This window comes from Mobula birostris, chromosome 3 (genome assembly GCF_030028105.1).
Source record: "Mobula birostris isolate sMobBir1 chromosome 3, sMobBir1.hap1, whole genome shotgun sequence".
Lineage (NCBI taxonomy): Eukaryota > Metazoa > Chordata > Chondrichthyes > Myliobatiformes > Myliobatidae > Mobula > Mobula birostris.
The window spans coordinates 62,916,836-62,933,686 of record NC_092372.1 but is presented as its reverse complement, the minus strand read 5'-3'; the positions used below and the strand labels follow the sequence as shown (position 1 = coordinate 62,933,686).

At 44.7% G+C, this 16,851-nt stretch overlaps 1 protein-coding gene across 1 annotated transcript in view; it reads right to left on the bottom strand.

Annotated features, from left to right (window-relative positions):
• The window catches only part of nfxl1 (nuclear transcription factor, X-box binding-like 1), a 105,390-nt gene extending 90,151 nt beyond the window's left edge, over positions 1-15,239 (bottom strand). Inside the window, exons 1-5 of the mRNA XM_072252755.1 lie at positions 14,977-15,239; positions 6,817-6,993; positions 3,228-3,340; positions 2,475-2,605; positions 14-192 (exon numbers count right to left, since the gene is read on the bottom strand). Of these exons, the coding sequence (XP_072108856.1) occupies positions 14-192; positions 2,475-2,605; positions 3,228-3,340; positions 6,817-6,993; positions 14,977-15,175 (799 nt within the window). The 5' untranslated portion in view covers positions 15,176-15,239. The remainder of the gene's footprint in view (positions 1-13; positions 193-2,474; positions 2,606-3,227; positions 3,341-6,816; positions 6,994-14,976) is intronic.
• Between the last annotated feature and the right edge of the window lie 1,612 nt (positions 15,240-16,851).

The following is a 16,851-nucleotide window of genomic DNA, read 5'->3' as shown; positions in this document are numbered from 1 at the left end:
TAAAATACTTTACCTGGATGACATAAAAGAAGACATTTGTGTCCACATAAAGGCTGAAAGTCTTTGTCACAAACTTGGCCACAGGAATGAGGAACAAGCCAAGGATCTTGTGGCGGATCTTCAACTTTTCCACAGTAGCAGTAGTATCTTGTCGGAGTTTGAGATTGTTCATATTGATGTCTACATTTAGGACTAAATAGAAAATCAAAAAAATAAAATTCCTGAATCATCTGAAATGCACAAATTTATTTCTAACAGCACTGTGTGTTTTAAAATGAACTACAATATCTTGTCTTTTACAAATAGTTTTATAATGCAGCACCCAAAAAAAGGATATTGCAAAATTATTAAAAATAGAATTACTGAAAGCCCACAACCCAATAAAAATAATTTTCCTAAACCGTAAAGATTTTGTGAAGCTGGTAATAATAACCTGCAATAGAAGTATACATTTCATTAGTCGGTTAGAATATATATCATCAAATGGTAACAACACAAATTCCTGCAAGCAGTGTATAAAAATTCTGAGTCCATATATAGTGAATTTTGGATAATGGAGAGTTAAGTGCAAAATTGCACCAGGGCAGCTACTAAAAGCAGCTGCTTCAAAACTCGACTAACTCAGGATCAACAGATTCTGTTGAATGGAGCTTGCAAATTTTCCTTCTAAGCTAATGAAACATAGAAACACAGAAAACATAAAGCACAATACAGGCTCTTCAGCCCACAAAGCTATGCCAAACATGCCCTTATCTTAGAAATTACCTAGGGTTACCCATAGCCCTCTATTTTTCTAAGCTCCATGTACTTACCCAGGAGTCTCTTAAAAGACCCTATCGTATCCATCTCCACCACTGTTGCCAGCAGCACATTCCACGCACTCACCACTCTCTGCGCACAAAACTTATCCCTGACATCTCCTCTGTACCTGCCTCCAAGCACCTTAAAACTGTACCCTCTCATGCTAGCCATTTCAGCCCTGGAAAAAAGCCTCCGACTATCCACACGATCAATGCCTCTCATCATCTTATACACCTCCATCAGGTCACCACTCATCCTCCGTCACTCCAAGGAGAAAAGGCCGAGTTCGCTCAACCTATTCTCATAAGGCATGCTCCCCAATCCAGGCAACATCCTTGTAAATCTCCTCTGCACCCTTTCTATCCTTCCTGTAGTGAGGCGACCAAAGCTGAGCACAGTACTCCAAGTGGGGTCTAACCAGGGTCCTATATAGCTACAGCATTACCTCTCAGCTCCCAAACTCAATCCCACGATTGATGAAGGACAATGCACTGCATGCCTTCTTAACCAGAATCAACCTGCAAAGCAGCATTGACTGCCCTATGTACTCGGACCCCAAGATCCCTCTGTTCCTCCACACTGCCAACAGTCTTACCATTAATACTATATTCTGCCATCATATTTGATCTACCAAAATGAACAACTTCACACTTAGCTGGGTTGAAATCCATCTGCCACTTCTCAGCCCAGTTTTTCATCCTATCAATGTCCCGCTGTAACCTCTGACAGCCCCCACACTATCCACATAACCCCCAGCATTGTGTCATCAGCAAATTTATTAACCCATCCCTCCACTTCCTCACCCAGGTCATTTATAAAATTCACGAAGAGTAGGGGTCCCAGAACAGATCCCTGAGGCACACCACTGGTCACTGACCTCCATGCAGAATATGACCCGTCTACAACCACTCTTTGCCTTCTGTGGGCAAGCTACAAAGCTGGATCCACAAAGCAATGTCCCCTTGGATCCCATGCCTCATTATTTTCTCAATAAGCCTTGCATGGGGTACCTTGTCAAATGCCTTGCTGAAATCCATATACACTACATCTGCTGCTCTACCTTCATCAGAGTCACATCCTCAAAAAATTCAATCAGGCTCCTAAGGCACGACCTGCCTTTGACAAAGCCATGCTGACTATTCCTAATCATATTATGCCTCTCTAAATGTTTATAAATCCTTCCTCTCAGGATCTTCTCCATCAACTTACCAACCACTGAAGTGTTCTCCAGTTTTCTCCTGCATGCCAAAGAAAAACTGATAGGTAAGTTAATTGGTTGCTGTAAATTGTCCCCAGTATACAACTGAAAGGTAAAATCTGTGGGGAGTTTACAGTCACGTAGAGAGAACAAAAAAGGATCAATGCCGGATTTCTGCAAAGTGTGGTTCAATGGTTGGTAGAGACATTGTGGTGCGTGTCTATGATTTCAGAGCAGAAATTATAGGAAAATACTTGCCAGCTGAAAATATTTCCAAGATAAAAAATTATAATTTTAGAGATTTCAAAGTAACAATAGCATCCAAGTTACGGAAGAGATAGCATGGACAAGGTGAAAAATTAACCCAGACCTTAAGGTGATTGCTGAGTTAAGTCTCAAATTCAAAACATGAAACCTTATAAAACTGCAATAAACATACAATGTTAAACCAAAGTCCATCAGATCTGTTGATTACCATGGCCATGGGTGATCTTTCCTTCCAAAATCATCATCCAATACTGAGGATACAAGGAAAATGCTATCTTTTGCCCATTTTTGAATACACGGCATGTGAAAGATACAATAACAACGAAAGCAATTCCAAACCTAAAGAGGTAAAACAAAATTAAGTTTAATCGAAAACTCTGAATTTTAAACAATATAGATTTGAACATATTAAAGCCTTATTCACACTCCAAAAAACTGTTGAATGAGGTTACAGAATTTTATACAATTCTTATACTACTGATGGTCAATTTGCCAATAATGGAGGTAAAGAGAAAAAACATGGTGGTTGCAGATTTTTTAAAAAATCCATAACCTATGTTCTTCTACAAAACTTACCTTCTAAATTGAAATCACAGATCCACAGCCTACCCACATTCCTCTCAATATCATTCACAATTTGATTAAGTTAGTTAAGATCAGAAATATACCACATGAAAAGATTCACATACATCAATTTGTATTGATTATTATACCATTATACAAAAATTCAGAAGTATTACCTAACCTCAACATCATGGAACTGTGAAGTTTTCCTGCAGGAAGCTTAAACCTTGTACTTAAAGCAGCTTTTTGCACATTATAGAATTGAGAACACATGAACATACGATACACAATTTCACAGTTCCCGAAGGACTATGTACACATTTGCAATGTCAGTCCTAAGAAGTGTTTACAATTTAAATCGAATGTTTAAGATTTTTGACCAAATAACAACACTTACAGCCTGGTTCCTTTTTACAGAGGCAATGCAGATGAGACACGTTTGAGCCCCCGACTGAAATGCATCATTCAAATATTGTTTTGTACGTTCCAATTCTCTGGAAAAGTCCCCACCTATATAAAAGAACCAATTCATCAAGCAAGATAGTTCATCGTTTGCAAACAATACTTTTAGTTTTTAATTATGCATTAATTAGTACAGGCAACATTGATTCCTCCACTTTAACTAAACTGTCCCACTGAACTCGTGTCCGCAGTTCCTGCACGCTCCCACCCCAATGAACCCGTGTCTGCATACCTTAGCTCCATTTTATCCTTCCCACCTATATCTGTGACCTTCAACTCCTCTTAATCTCAACAACTTTCAATTTCATGGCCTTGATTGTCTTATTTTCACCACGGATGTCCAATCCCAATACACTTCTATCCACCATCAAGAAGGCCTCAAAGCTCTCTGCACCTTTCTTGATAACAGACTTGACCAGTTCCCCTCCACCACCACCACCGTCCTCCACCTGAAGCAACTGGTCCTCATCTTCAACAATTTCTCTTTTGCTTCCTCCCACTTTCACCAAACTCAAGGTGTAGCCACGGCAGCCACACGAGAGTCAGTTCTACCTGCCTTTTGTTGGCTATGTGGAACAGCCCACGTTCTAAGCCTTCCCCGGTAATGCTCCCCCACTCTCTATACTGACGACTGCATTGGTGCTGCTTCATTCACCTATGCTGAGCTCATCAATTTCATTAACTTTGCTTACATCATCCACTCGGTCCTTAAATTCACTTGGTTCTTTTCCAACATCTGTCTCCCCTTTCTTGATCTGTCTCTATCACTGGAGAAAAACTACCTACCGATATCTAATGTAATTTCCTTAGTGAGATGGTCGGAGGTACGGGTCAGAAAGAGGGTTACTGGTCAGAGAGCAGAGAGGGAGCAAGCGTATTTGGTAGATGGCTGGTGGTCTGGAGAGTGTCATCGGTGAGGAAGAGGGGTGAAATGGGAGAGGACGAACAAGTGAGGCATATTTTCCTTTTAAATAGGTATTTTCATTTTTGCCAATGCACAGAAACTTTCATCTGATGAGATTTGATTTTACCTGTCCTTTATTGACAAACATTGCCTGTCCTATTTTTCAGATTCATTGCTTTTTCAGCATGCTGTAGCCTGATAATTTGGTAACTTTTGCAAATAAAACAATACACTGTTTAATCCCTTTAGTCCTAGCAACACCAATAAACTTAACTATAAATATTGTTAATGTTCATTTATTCAATTCTTAATTCATACCTGGGTTTTATTTAGAGTAAACCACGAGGTTCAGGAACAGTTATAACCCTTCAACCATCAGGATCCTGAACAAGCATTAGTAACTTCATTCACCACGATACTGAACTGGTTCCCCAACCTATAGTCTCGCTTTCAAGGACTCAGCAATTCATGTTCTCAGATTTATGTATTTATTTATTTATTATTATTATCAGCACAGTCCATCTTCTTTTGCACATTTGTTGCTTGTAAGTCTTTGTATGTGGTTTTTCGTTGATTTTACTGTACTTCTTTATTCTACTGTGAATGACTGCAAGAAAATTAATCTCAGACAAGCATATGGAGACATATACGTATTTTGACAACAAGTGTATTCTGAACATTGGATATCTAATGACTTTTATTTGTGAACTAGACTTCCACATGAATTTTACCTAAAACTTTCTGGAAGCCTTAGGTTAGTATCCAATATTCAACAAAATGTTAGCTCCTCAAAAACGTCCTGTTTAATGATGGTCATTATTAAAGTCTGAAGGCTAGTTCTGTTATTCTTAGCAGGAAATTGTAACCGTATCAGCAGCCCAAATGAAAGCTTTAAATTCTTGGAAGTTAATATATCAGATGATCTGTCCTGGGCCCATGACATAGATGCTATCATAGAATCGGAGGTTAAGAAGGTTCAATCTGTCATCAAACATGCCAACAAACTTCTACAGATGTACTGTTGAAAGAATCCAGACTTGTTGCATTGTAGCAATTTCAAAGCACAGGAACAAAGAGAGTGGCAAACGTTGCAAGCACTTCTTTCTCCACTATCTGTAGTTTCTACAAAAGACTCTGCCTCAAGAAAGCAACATCCATTATCGAAGATCCCCACCATCTGGGCCACGCCATCTTTATCTAGCTACCATCGGGTAGGCGCTACAGAAACCGGAAAACTCACTCCACCAGGTTCAGAACAAAATACTTCCCCTCAGCCACTCAATTATTGAACCACTTCAGTTCAACAACACTATGACCACTTTGATCACTTTTCACTAAGATGAACTTTAATTTTTTTGTTCTAATTGCATTCTTTCTTCTAAAAACTATGTACAATTTTGCTTTTCTTGCGAATGTTGCTTATATCAAGTTATATGCCTGTGATGCTCCTACAAATAAGTTTTTCATTGCAGCCGTGCATACATGTACATGTGTACAAGACAATAAACTCAACTTTGACTTTGGAATCAGTAAATAAAAAGGGTAGTAATAGGAGTATGTATATAGACAGATGCATTACTGATAACACAGATGTGCCACAACCTACAAGTCAGGAATCTGGTGTGAACCCCTGCCTTCTGCTGAAGCTCTTGCAGCAGAGAACTTCCCACAACTCAATGCAGAAAGATTGTCTATAAACATCAGTATCAGGCTGGGCAAGGAGCAGTGCAATGTTCACTGCTGAGATACTGGCTTCAAGGTTTATGACTATTGGTAGACATTGCTGGGGACTGGCAGCACCTTGTTCACGTTCTAACATGGTGCCAGCATTCCATGATCTCTCTCATCACCATCCTGGTGGACCTGAAGGAAGCTACTGCTTCCTCTTCTTTGCCTGGCTGCAAAACTCTCCCCAACCCTGAAATTTCTCTATGGAAGCCATCTCAAAGCTCAGTAACTGATCTTGAGGCCTTACCGCAGACAAATTTCTGAACTGGAGCAAGCTACACAGCCAAAGAAAGCAACTTCCAACTCATCCACAAGGAAGTGATGAGAGGCCACAAGATATAGGAAGCCATTCAACATTTAGAGGTGTTCCCAGTCCAAAGCAATGGTTCACACTCATCCGTGTGACTCAACCCCCATCATCTTGCCTCTGAACAGCTGAACTGCTTACCCTGGCTCATCCAAAACCAGCCCTCAAGGCTGTCTCTTCAGACTGAGACATGGACGATTGCTTGCTGGAAAAGTGCCCACAAAGGGCAAGAATTAGTACCATGTTCCCAGCAGAGCCGCCCCTAGCAACAGGGAGGACATTTTGCACTAGACTCTCTGCACCCAAATTCCAGTCACAACAGCATCCAGTCTGAATGGATGTCTTTCATTCCTCCTCCCCACCCCCAAACAAAAGTAGCGGAGGCAGGTACCTGTGAGTATTTTGACCGCACTGTATTTTAAGATCATTTGGAAATCTGGGCAAGGTGGATGCATTTGTAAAAAAAAACTCCCATATTCTATATTACATTTCAGAATTCATAAAATTTCTAGCTAATAATCAGATCAGTATTTTCATGTGTTGCACATTAAACATTGTGATTTAAGTAAAATTGTTTGATGTTACCTATGTGATCCGAATATGTAGTAAATGTTGATGCAACAATTTTCCCTCGCTGGCTCTCAAAATCTTCTCCGCTGCCTTCTTCATCATCATCTGAGGAAGTGTCTTCATCAGCAAACCTCTGAACTGCAGCTTGATTGGCCTTACAGATTTCTTCAAATTTTTTCCGTGACAATAATTCTATTGAAAATATTTACATTGTCATTACAACATAAAATACAAGTAGTAGCATCAATCATATAAACAGCAGGCTTCCATTCCCTCTTCTGATAATACACTGTGATCAAGAAAAACCACAAGTAGTTTCATATATACCTATAAATGTTGTAGCTTGAAAGATAAACTAAGGATCATGAAAGGCATGAGACTCAGAGAAGTCAAGCTCAGCAAGTTCAATGAACCCTGATGTCGAGAGTTGGAGAGGGGGCAGTGAAAATGAGTGAATGGGTTTAGAAAGAGTACTTAAAAAAGGAAATCAGGAGAGAGCAGAGAGGCACAAAATACCACAGGCAGACAAAATTAAAGAAAATTGTGAAGTGTTTTAAAAGTCTGTTAAGGGCAGCAGACATAACAGAAAAGTCACGGAAAGAGCTGGGACCAATTGGGAAATCAGTATGTAGAACCAGAAGATGAAAGTGAGGTCTTAACTGAATACTTCTCATCTGTATTTACCAAGGACAATTGTTGAAGAGTTAAAGGAGGCTGGAATTCTAGAACAATTTACCATTAAAAATAAGGTACTAAATGTTATTGAGATTTTAATTATAGACACATTTCCTGGCTATATGAGAGGTGAGGAAAATCTGTGTTCAGTGGCATAACACAACAATTAGTGCAGTAATTCTGTTTGTTATATACTTTAAAATTTGAATGTCAATGTGGGTAATATGAGTAGCAAGTTCACAGATGACAAAATATTGGTAGCATTTTTGATAAATGATTTATTAGCTTATGGTACAATATTGATGACTGTACCGACGATCAGCAAAGGCTGATGGAATTTAAGTGTGGGGTAATGCACTTTTGAACAATTACTACGGCTAGAAACTGCACAAATGGTAGACCCCAGGAGATATTGAGGAATAGGGACCCTGGTGAACATGCTACATAATAAAACAAAGGTTCACTAATGTGAGAATACTATGCAGTTCAGGTCACCCTATTATACAATGGATGTGACTGTACAGGAAATTGTGCAAGATACTGCCTGTGATTGAATGCTTCAGTTACAAAAAGCCACTGGATAAGCTGAGTTTCTATTCATTAGTGCTCAGGAGGTCCTGATAGAGGTCTGTTAAATGCACAACCCTCCCCGGCATTCAACACCATCCTCAAGGGGCAGAACCACAAAATAAAATGGCATCCATTGCTCAAGAAGGACCCTGTCTAGACGGGACATGCTCTCTTCTCGTTAATACCATCAGAAAAGAGGTACAGGAGCCTTAAGACCCACTTTCAACAATTTAGCAACAACTTTTGCCCTTCCACCATATTTATGAATGGTCTATGAACGCATGAACACTCTATCTTTTATTTGCGCTCTTTATGTTTCGTCGATGCACTGTACTACTGCCACAAAATTACAAATTTCACATCACTCATCAGCGGTAATAAATCTGATTCTGAGTTCTACACAACCAAGAGTGACAAAGTGCACGTAGTAAAAAAACTTCTCCCAATACCATACCCCTCTAAAACCAAAAGGCAGTTTTATGGAAGTTTAGAGAGGATCTAAGAAAGAATTATTTCACCCACAGTGTGCAAGAAAATGAATTTCAATGTAGTTTATGGTGATATGCACGTACTTTGATTATAATTTTACTTTGAACTTTGGTTGGAATCTGGAGCATACAACAGAAATTCTTGTGACACTTAACAATTTACATGAATGCCTAAAATGTTAAAGTATGGGTCAAATAGTGAAAAATAAGATTAGTGTTTTTTTTCCCCAACACTTCAACAATTAGTTTCTCATCATAGATTTAAATTTATCAGTAGAAACTTAAGAAAGATGAGGAAGAAATATTTTCATTCATTAGGTGACTACAATTTCAATGACCAAGGCAATGCTAATACTGTGGCGACCCACTTTTTGGCACCCACGAACCGGCTCACAACAGCGCGCGCAAGCAGAGGGCCGGCCCCAAAAAGGGCGCCAGGCCACCTTCACCAGCAGGGGGAAAATCCCGCGCGCGGAAAGGGTCTGGGAATATGCATTCCCCACAGCAGTTCCGCCCCAGGGAGGGCGGGAACGGGAAGGCTTTAAAGCAGGCCACGAAGTCTGAATAAACCTCTTTCATCGCAACTCTAACTCACCGACTCCGTGTGGTTATTCTTGCGCTGTGTGTAGCACACCACTACAATTGGTGACCCCGACAGCCCAAACGATATTTGGACCAGAGATGACCGACGCTGCATCTGTTCACGCAGTTTCGTTAAAACTGCCAAGCTTCTGGACGCTGCGACCCCAATTATGGTTCGAGCAAGCAGAAGCACAATTCCACATTCGGCAGATAACCGCGGAGTCCACTCGCTACTACTACGTGCTGAGCTCTCTCTACCAGGAGGCAGCTGCACAAGTTGAGGAGTTTATACAGTCGCCCCCGGAGGACGGCAAATACACAGCATTCAAAGCCCTGCTCATAAGGACTTTCGGACTCTCACGGCGCAAACGAGCACGCCGCTTAATGCACCTGGATGGTTTGGGAGACAGGCCGCCGTCAGCATTAATGAACGAGATGCTGGCCCTGGCTGAAGGACACAAAGTCTGCCTCATGTTTGAGCAGGCGTTCCTAGAGCAACTGCCCAAGGACATATGCCTGTTGCTGTCCGACGCAGATTTCCGCAACCCCCGGGAGGTGGCGGCCCAAGCAGATGTGCTGTGGAATGCCAGGAAAGAGAGAGGGGCATCCGTCGCACAGATCACCAAGCCGCGTGCCCAACGACAGACCAGACCAGGCCCGGCAGCAGAGCCTACAAAACCCGGCGACGGGAGTGAGGAGCCCAAAGAGCAATGGTGTTTCTACCACCAGCGGTGGGGCACAGAGGCCCGCTGCTGCAGACCACCCTGCAAGTTCCCGGGAAATGCCAGGGCCAGCCGCCACTGATGGCTACGGCGGCTGGCCATCAGGACAGCCTCCTGTACGTCTGGGACAAGCAGTCGGGACGCCGCTTTTTGGTCGACACCGGAGCGGAGATCAGCGTCTTACCTCCAACGAGTTACGACACCCGCAACAGAGAACCGGGACCCACCCTGAGGGCCGCAAATGGCAGCACAATACGAACCTTCTGCACCCGCACAGTGCGGCTACAGTTCAGCTCCAGCCGGTTCACGTGGGACTTCACACTGGCTGCCGTGGCCCAACCACTCCTGGGGGCGGATTTTCTGCGAGCCCACAGCCTGCTGGTCGACCTGCAAGGGAAGCGATTAGTCCACGCCAAGACTTTTCAAACGTTCTCCTTGGGTGAAGCACAGTTGCCAGCCCCACACCTGGACTCCATCACGCTGTCCGACGATGAATTCACCAGGATCCTGGCGGATTTCCCATCAGTACTGACACCGCAGTTCACGGCAGCCATGCCCAGACACAGAGTACAGCACCACATCCCGACTCAGGGACCACCCCTCCACGCCCGTGCTTGAAGGCTTCCCCCGGACAAGCTCCGACTGGCGAAAGAGAAGTTCAAGAAGATGGAGGAATTGGGGATCATACGACGGTCCGACAGCCCATGGGCCTCTCCCCTGCACATGGTGCCCAAGGCAACAGGGGGCTGGAGACCATGCGGTGACTACCGCAGACTGAACGAGGCTACAACGCCAGACCGCTACCCTGTGCCGCACATTCAAGACTTCGCAGCAAACCTACACGGCGCAAGGATCTTTTCCAAGGTAGACCTCGTCCGGGGATACCATCAAATCCCTGTACATCTGGACGACATCCCCAAAACAGCACTTATCACCCCATTCGGACTTTTCGAATTCCTCCGAATGCCGTTTGGTCTAAAGAATGCCGCACAGACTTTCCAGCGGCTAATGGACGCGGTGGGACGCGACCTGGACTTTGCATTCATCTATTTGGACGACATCCTCATAGCCAGCAGTAGTCGGCAGGAGCATCTGTCCCACCTCTGCCAGCTCTACTCCCGCCTGAGCGAATTCGGCCTTACAATCAACCCAGCCAAATGTCAGTTCGGACTCAACACCATCGACTTCCTGGGCCACAGGATTACTAAAGACGGGCAACCCCGCTGCCCGCCAAGGTAGACGCGGCCTGTAACTTCCCCCGACCCAACACAATCAAAGGCCTGCAGGAATTCGTGGGTATGGTGAATTTCTACCACCGTTTCCTCCCCTCAGCAGCCCGACCCATGCGACCCCTGTTCACCCTGATGTCGGGTAAGGGCAAGGACATTACCTGGGACGAAGAGGCCGCAACCGCTTTCGTTAAAACCAAAGAGGCCTTAGCAAACGCCGCGATGCTAGTGCACCCCAGAACGGACGTTCCTACTGCCCTCACGGTGGACGCATCCAACACAGCGGTAGGTGGAGTGCTGGAACAACTCATCGAGGGTTGCTGGCAACCCCTGGCGTTCTTCAGCAAACACCTATGACCACCTGAACTCAAATACAGTGCTTTCGACTGGGAGCTATTGGCACTATACCTGGCAATCCGGCATTTCAGGTACTTCTTAGAAGGTAGGCCCTTCACCGCGTTCACAGACCACAAACCGCTTACCTTTGCGTTCATGAAGGTGTCCGACCCCTGGTCATCTCGCCAGCAGAGACATCTGTCCTACATCTCCAAGTACACGACGGACATCCGGCATGTCTCGGGAAAGGACAACGTCGTGGCGGACGCACTTTCCAGACCGACCATACAGGCCCTGTCCCGGGGGGTGGACTATGCAGCGCTGGCAGAGGCACAGCAGGCAGACGCTGAGATCCCCAGTTACAGGACTGCAGTCTCCGGTTTGCAGTTCCAAGGCTTCCCCGTAGGCCCAGGTGAGAGGACCCTACTATGTGACGTAGCTACCGGCCAACCCCGCCCCGTCGTCCCAGCAGCCTGGCGCCGGCGGGTTTTCGAGTCCATTCACAACTTAGCGCACCCCTCCATCGGGACAACCGTCTGGCCGGTCGCCAACAGGTTCGTGTGGCATGGACTGCGTAAACAGGTCAGTGAATGGGCCAAAATGTGCAAGCAGTGCCAAACGGCCAAGGTGCAGCGGCACACCAAGGCTCTGCCGCAGCGGTTCGAACCCACCCGCCGGAGGTTCGACCACATCCATGTGGATATCGTGGGGCCCCTGCCAGTGTCACAAGGAGCGCGGTACCTCCTAACTATGATAGACCGGTTCACCAGATGGCCAGAGACAGTCCCGCTCACCGACACCACCTCCGAATCCTGTGCCCGAGCACTGATTGCAACCTGGGTAGCCCGCTTCGGGGTACCGGCCCACATTACCTCCGACAGGGGCGCCCAGTTCACCTCCAGTCTGTGGTCAGGTATGGCCAACCTTTTAGGAACACAGCTACACCACACAACTGCCTACCACCCACAGTCGAACGGACTAGTGGAGCGCTTCCACCGTCACCTGAAATCGGCTCTCATGGCCCGCCTGGAGGGGCCTAACCGGGTGGACGAGCTTCCCTGGGTCCTGCTCGGAATCCGCACGGCACCCAAAGAGGATCTGCACACCTCGTCAGCCGAGTTGGTGTACAGCGCACCCCTGGTAGTCCCAGGAGAGTTCATACCAGCCCCAAGGGGGCAAGAGGAAGAACCCGCAGCAGTCCTGGACAGACTACGGGAGAGGCTCGGTAACCTGACCCCCATACCCACTTCACAGCACGGACAGATCCCGACCTGCGTACCCAAAGACCTGCAGAACTATAAGTTTCTTTTTGTACGACGGGGCGGACACCGGGCACCGCTACAGCGGCCCTACGAGGGGCCGTTTAAGGTGATCAGGAACAACGGGTCCACGTTCGTGCTGGACATTGGGGGGAGAGAGGAGGTTTTCACGGTGGACCGACTCAAACCGGCCCATGTGGACTTGGCGCAGCCAGTCCAGGCTCAGGCACCGCGGCTCAGGGGCAGACCTCCCAAACAGAGGCCGATCCAGACTGTGGACATTGGGGGAGGTATCGCCGATTCTGGGGGGGGGTTATGTGGCGACCCACTTTCTGGCACCCACGAACCGGCTCACAACAGCACGCGCAGGCAGAGGGCCGGCCCCAAAAAGGGCACCAGGCCATCTTCACCAGCAGGGGGAAAATCCCGCGCGCGGAAAGGGTCTGGGAATATGCATTCCCCACAGCAGTCCCGCCCCAGGGAGGGCGGGAACGGGAAGGCTTTAAAGCAGGCCTGAATAAACCTTTTTCATCGCAACTCTAACTCACTGACTCCGTGTGGTTATTCTAGCACTGTGTGTAGCACACCGCTACAATACATTCATTATATTCAAATAGTGCTTGAATATGTACCTCAAAAACTGAGACATGCAGTTATAGGCCTTATACTAGAAGAGGAGAATAGATTGGGTAACTGGCATAGACTCAATACATGGGTAAAATTTTCTATCTCAACTACTCATTATATATTTTTCTTCAGATGACCTTTTACTGATCATACTTACATATGACTTCAAATTATCCTTCGTTAGAATACTGGTAACAATTTATATTTATTTTATCAATCCAACCTCCCTGTTCCAAGTACAACACCCCCAGCTTCTCTGGTTTATCCACAGTATGCAACCCTTCACTCCAAAATCACTTGGTAGAGAGAATTGGAATCAGCATCAAGGTAGGTTTAGATGGAGGTTCAATGTAATTTAGACGGTGGCTACAATGGGAAAATTAGTTAACAACATTTTGTATTCCAACTATTTCAATGAGATTAGTCTCTGTAAAACAGAGAAAAAAAGCAGCAAATAAACAAGCCAGTCAGGCTTTCATGTTTGCATCAACCATAATGCTAATCTGAACCAATCCCACCCGCTTCTACATGGTCCATATATCTCGATGCCTTGCCTGTTCAAGTGCCTGTCTAAATGCCTCTTAAATGAACAGTCATATTTCGGCCAAAAATGTCAACTGTTTGTTCTTTCCAATGGATGCTGCCTGAGTTCCTCCAGCATTTTGTGAGTGTTGCTTTGGATTTCTAGCACCTGCAGAATTTCTCAACATTGAAATTCTATATGCTTCCATCACCTACCCCAGCAACATATTCCAGGCATCTACCACTCTCCATGTAAAAATAAAACTTGGGTCACAAATCTCTTGTAAAATTTCTCCTCTCAGTTTAACACTAATCAATATTTGACATTTCCTCTCCTGGGAGAAAGGCACTATCTATCTACACCTCTCAGTTTTATATTACCGCTCAGCTTCTGCCACTCAAAAAGCTATCCAAATTTGTCCAATGCCTCTTTATAGTTAATACTCTCCAATCCAGGCAACATCCTGGTGAACAACACATATCAAAGTTGCTGGTGAACGCAGCTGACCAGGCAGCATCTCTAGGAAGAGGTACAGTCGACGTTTCAGGCCGAGACTCTTCGTGACAAAGGGTCTCGGCCTGAAACGTCAACTGTACCTCTTCCTAGAGATGCTGCCTGACCTGCTGCGTTCACCAGCAACTTCGATGTGTGTTGCTTGAATTTCCAGCATCAGCAGAATTCCTGTTGTTAACATCCTGGTGAAACTCTTCTGCACTTTCTCAAAAGCCTTCACAACTTTTCTAAAATGTGTAAACCAAAACTGCTTGATAGCATAAACGTACATTAACCAAAGTTTTAGACAGCTGCAAAATAGACTTACCAACTTCAAAACCAATGCTACAACAGATAAAGGCAGACATACCTATCTTCTTTACAATCCTTTCCACTTGTGTTGCCACTTACAGGGAGCACTGGGCTTGCACCCCAAGATCCCTCTAAATAATCAACGCTCTTAAGAGTGCTGTTATTTACTACATGCTTTCGTGTAACATTTAACCTCTCTAAGTGTAACACCTCACATTTATCCAGATTGAACTCCGCCTGCCATTTCTCCAACCGTATCTGCAACTGATCTATATACTGCTGTATCATTTCACATTCTTCCTCACTATTCTCCACTCCATCAATTTCCGTGTCAGTTTTACATTTCACGAGATTCTTTACCATTATTTTCATCAGACCGACTCCTTAACCGGGTGATGGCGGCTAAGCTGAGACCAGAGCCCCTTCCATTAGCGGGCCTGGCATCTCCTCTACCGGCCTGGGCTTGTCCTTCGGACCCAGGTACCTGAGTTACGCTTGTTTTACCTCTGCCACGTCCTCGCCCCCGGCCACGACCAGCCTGCCGCCAAGCTGGCTCCATGTCCTCCCTCCGCACCCCTACAACCGAAACATCCCCAAACCGACCACCTGCCACCCCATCCAGCTCTTATTTCCAACTCGACAAATCACTACGCATGCTCGCCGGCCACGCGGCACCGATATTCTACGCGAATGAAATGTTGCATTGTGGGAATTGTAGTTTCGTTCTTTGTTGACGTACTGTGGTGACGTTGCCCCATTCCAAATACTGCCTGTATACTTGTAAAGGTGAGGAGACGGAGAAAGAAAATTGATTGTCGTGTTACTCGAGGGGTTCTGAAGTTTATCAGAGACTTGAAAGTGAAAGCAAAAGCCACTTTGCAATGTACGGTCATTGACCTAAAATGCTTAATCTGTATTGTATTTAATATGTCAGTAATATTTGAGTTATATTGTTTGATGAAGTATTCTTTGTTTTGTTTTAGTCCTGGGTATGACTCTAAACTGCAACCGGTGATTGGAGACAACCCTCTGATTGGAGACTTTCAGAGCTTTGGGGAAAGTAGAGTTACCCCTCAGTCATTCATTGATCCCAGGGCCGTTCTGACCGAGAACGGTAGCACCTGCAAGGGTTCCTGCTCAGGATACGAGCGAAGGCCAACGGCAGATCCGGCAGGTTCAGTAACTGAACTTATGATGGAGAAGGCAGATGAGCTAGGACCTCAAATGTCAACGGCTATAGTACAGGCGGATGAACACTTGCGAAGAGAAATGGCGATTTCTTTAGTTTGCTCAACGGTAGGCAATAGCAAACCACCATTGCTAGATACTAGGTTTCCTAGAATCTATTTGCTAAGAAAATCATGGTCAAACTCACAAAATGTATCACACAACAACAGCGTCAAGAGGATCTTCAAGACAATTCTGAAGATGCTTCGCTCAGTAGGGTTGATTCTGGTCAGCAGGGGATCCCCGACCACCATCAAGCTACTGCTCATAAAATTCAAGTAACACAAAAGAAAATTGTTGCCACTTGGAATGTTAAGAACCCTATATCAAGCAGGAAGATTGGACAATGTGATAAATAAAATGGAATGACTGAAGATTAGCATCATGGGAATTGATGAAGTTCTTTGGATAGGTGCTGGAACATGTCAGAATAGAAATAAAACACTAACTTATTCTTGTGGAACATCCTATACTAATGGAGTAGGAATTCTTATGGATGAAAACATGGCAAAAAGTGTTTTAGGACATTAGGCAATATCAGAAAGAGTGCTCTTTGTTAGATTTAGAGGACAACCATTTGATTTAGCAATTTTACAGGTATATGCACCAACAACAGATGGAACAAATGAGAATATAGATAAATTCTATGAAGAACTTGAACAAGCAAAGAATGGATGCAAATCTCAAGATATTGTTATTGTCATGGGAGATCTAAATGCTAAAGTAGGACAAGGTGCTGATGGAAATACCATTGGAAAATTTGGACTGGGGAAAAAATGAAAGAGGTGAAAAATGGGTAGAATGGTGCAAGATGAATAATTAAGTCATTATGAATACCTACTTTAAAAACCGTCCAAGACGCTTGTGGACCTGGAAAAGTCCAGGTGATAACACTAGAAATCAAATTGACTTTATTACTATAAACCAAAGATTTAGAAACTCAGTGACTCAATGCAAAACGTATCCAGGTGCAGACTGTAATACTGACCATATGCCAGTAGTATGGCA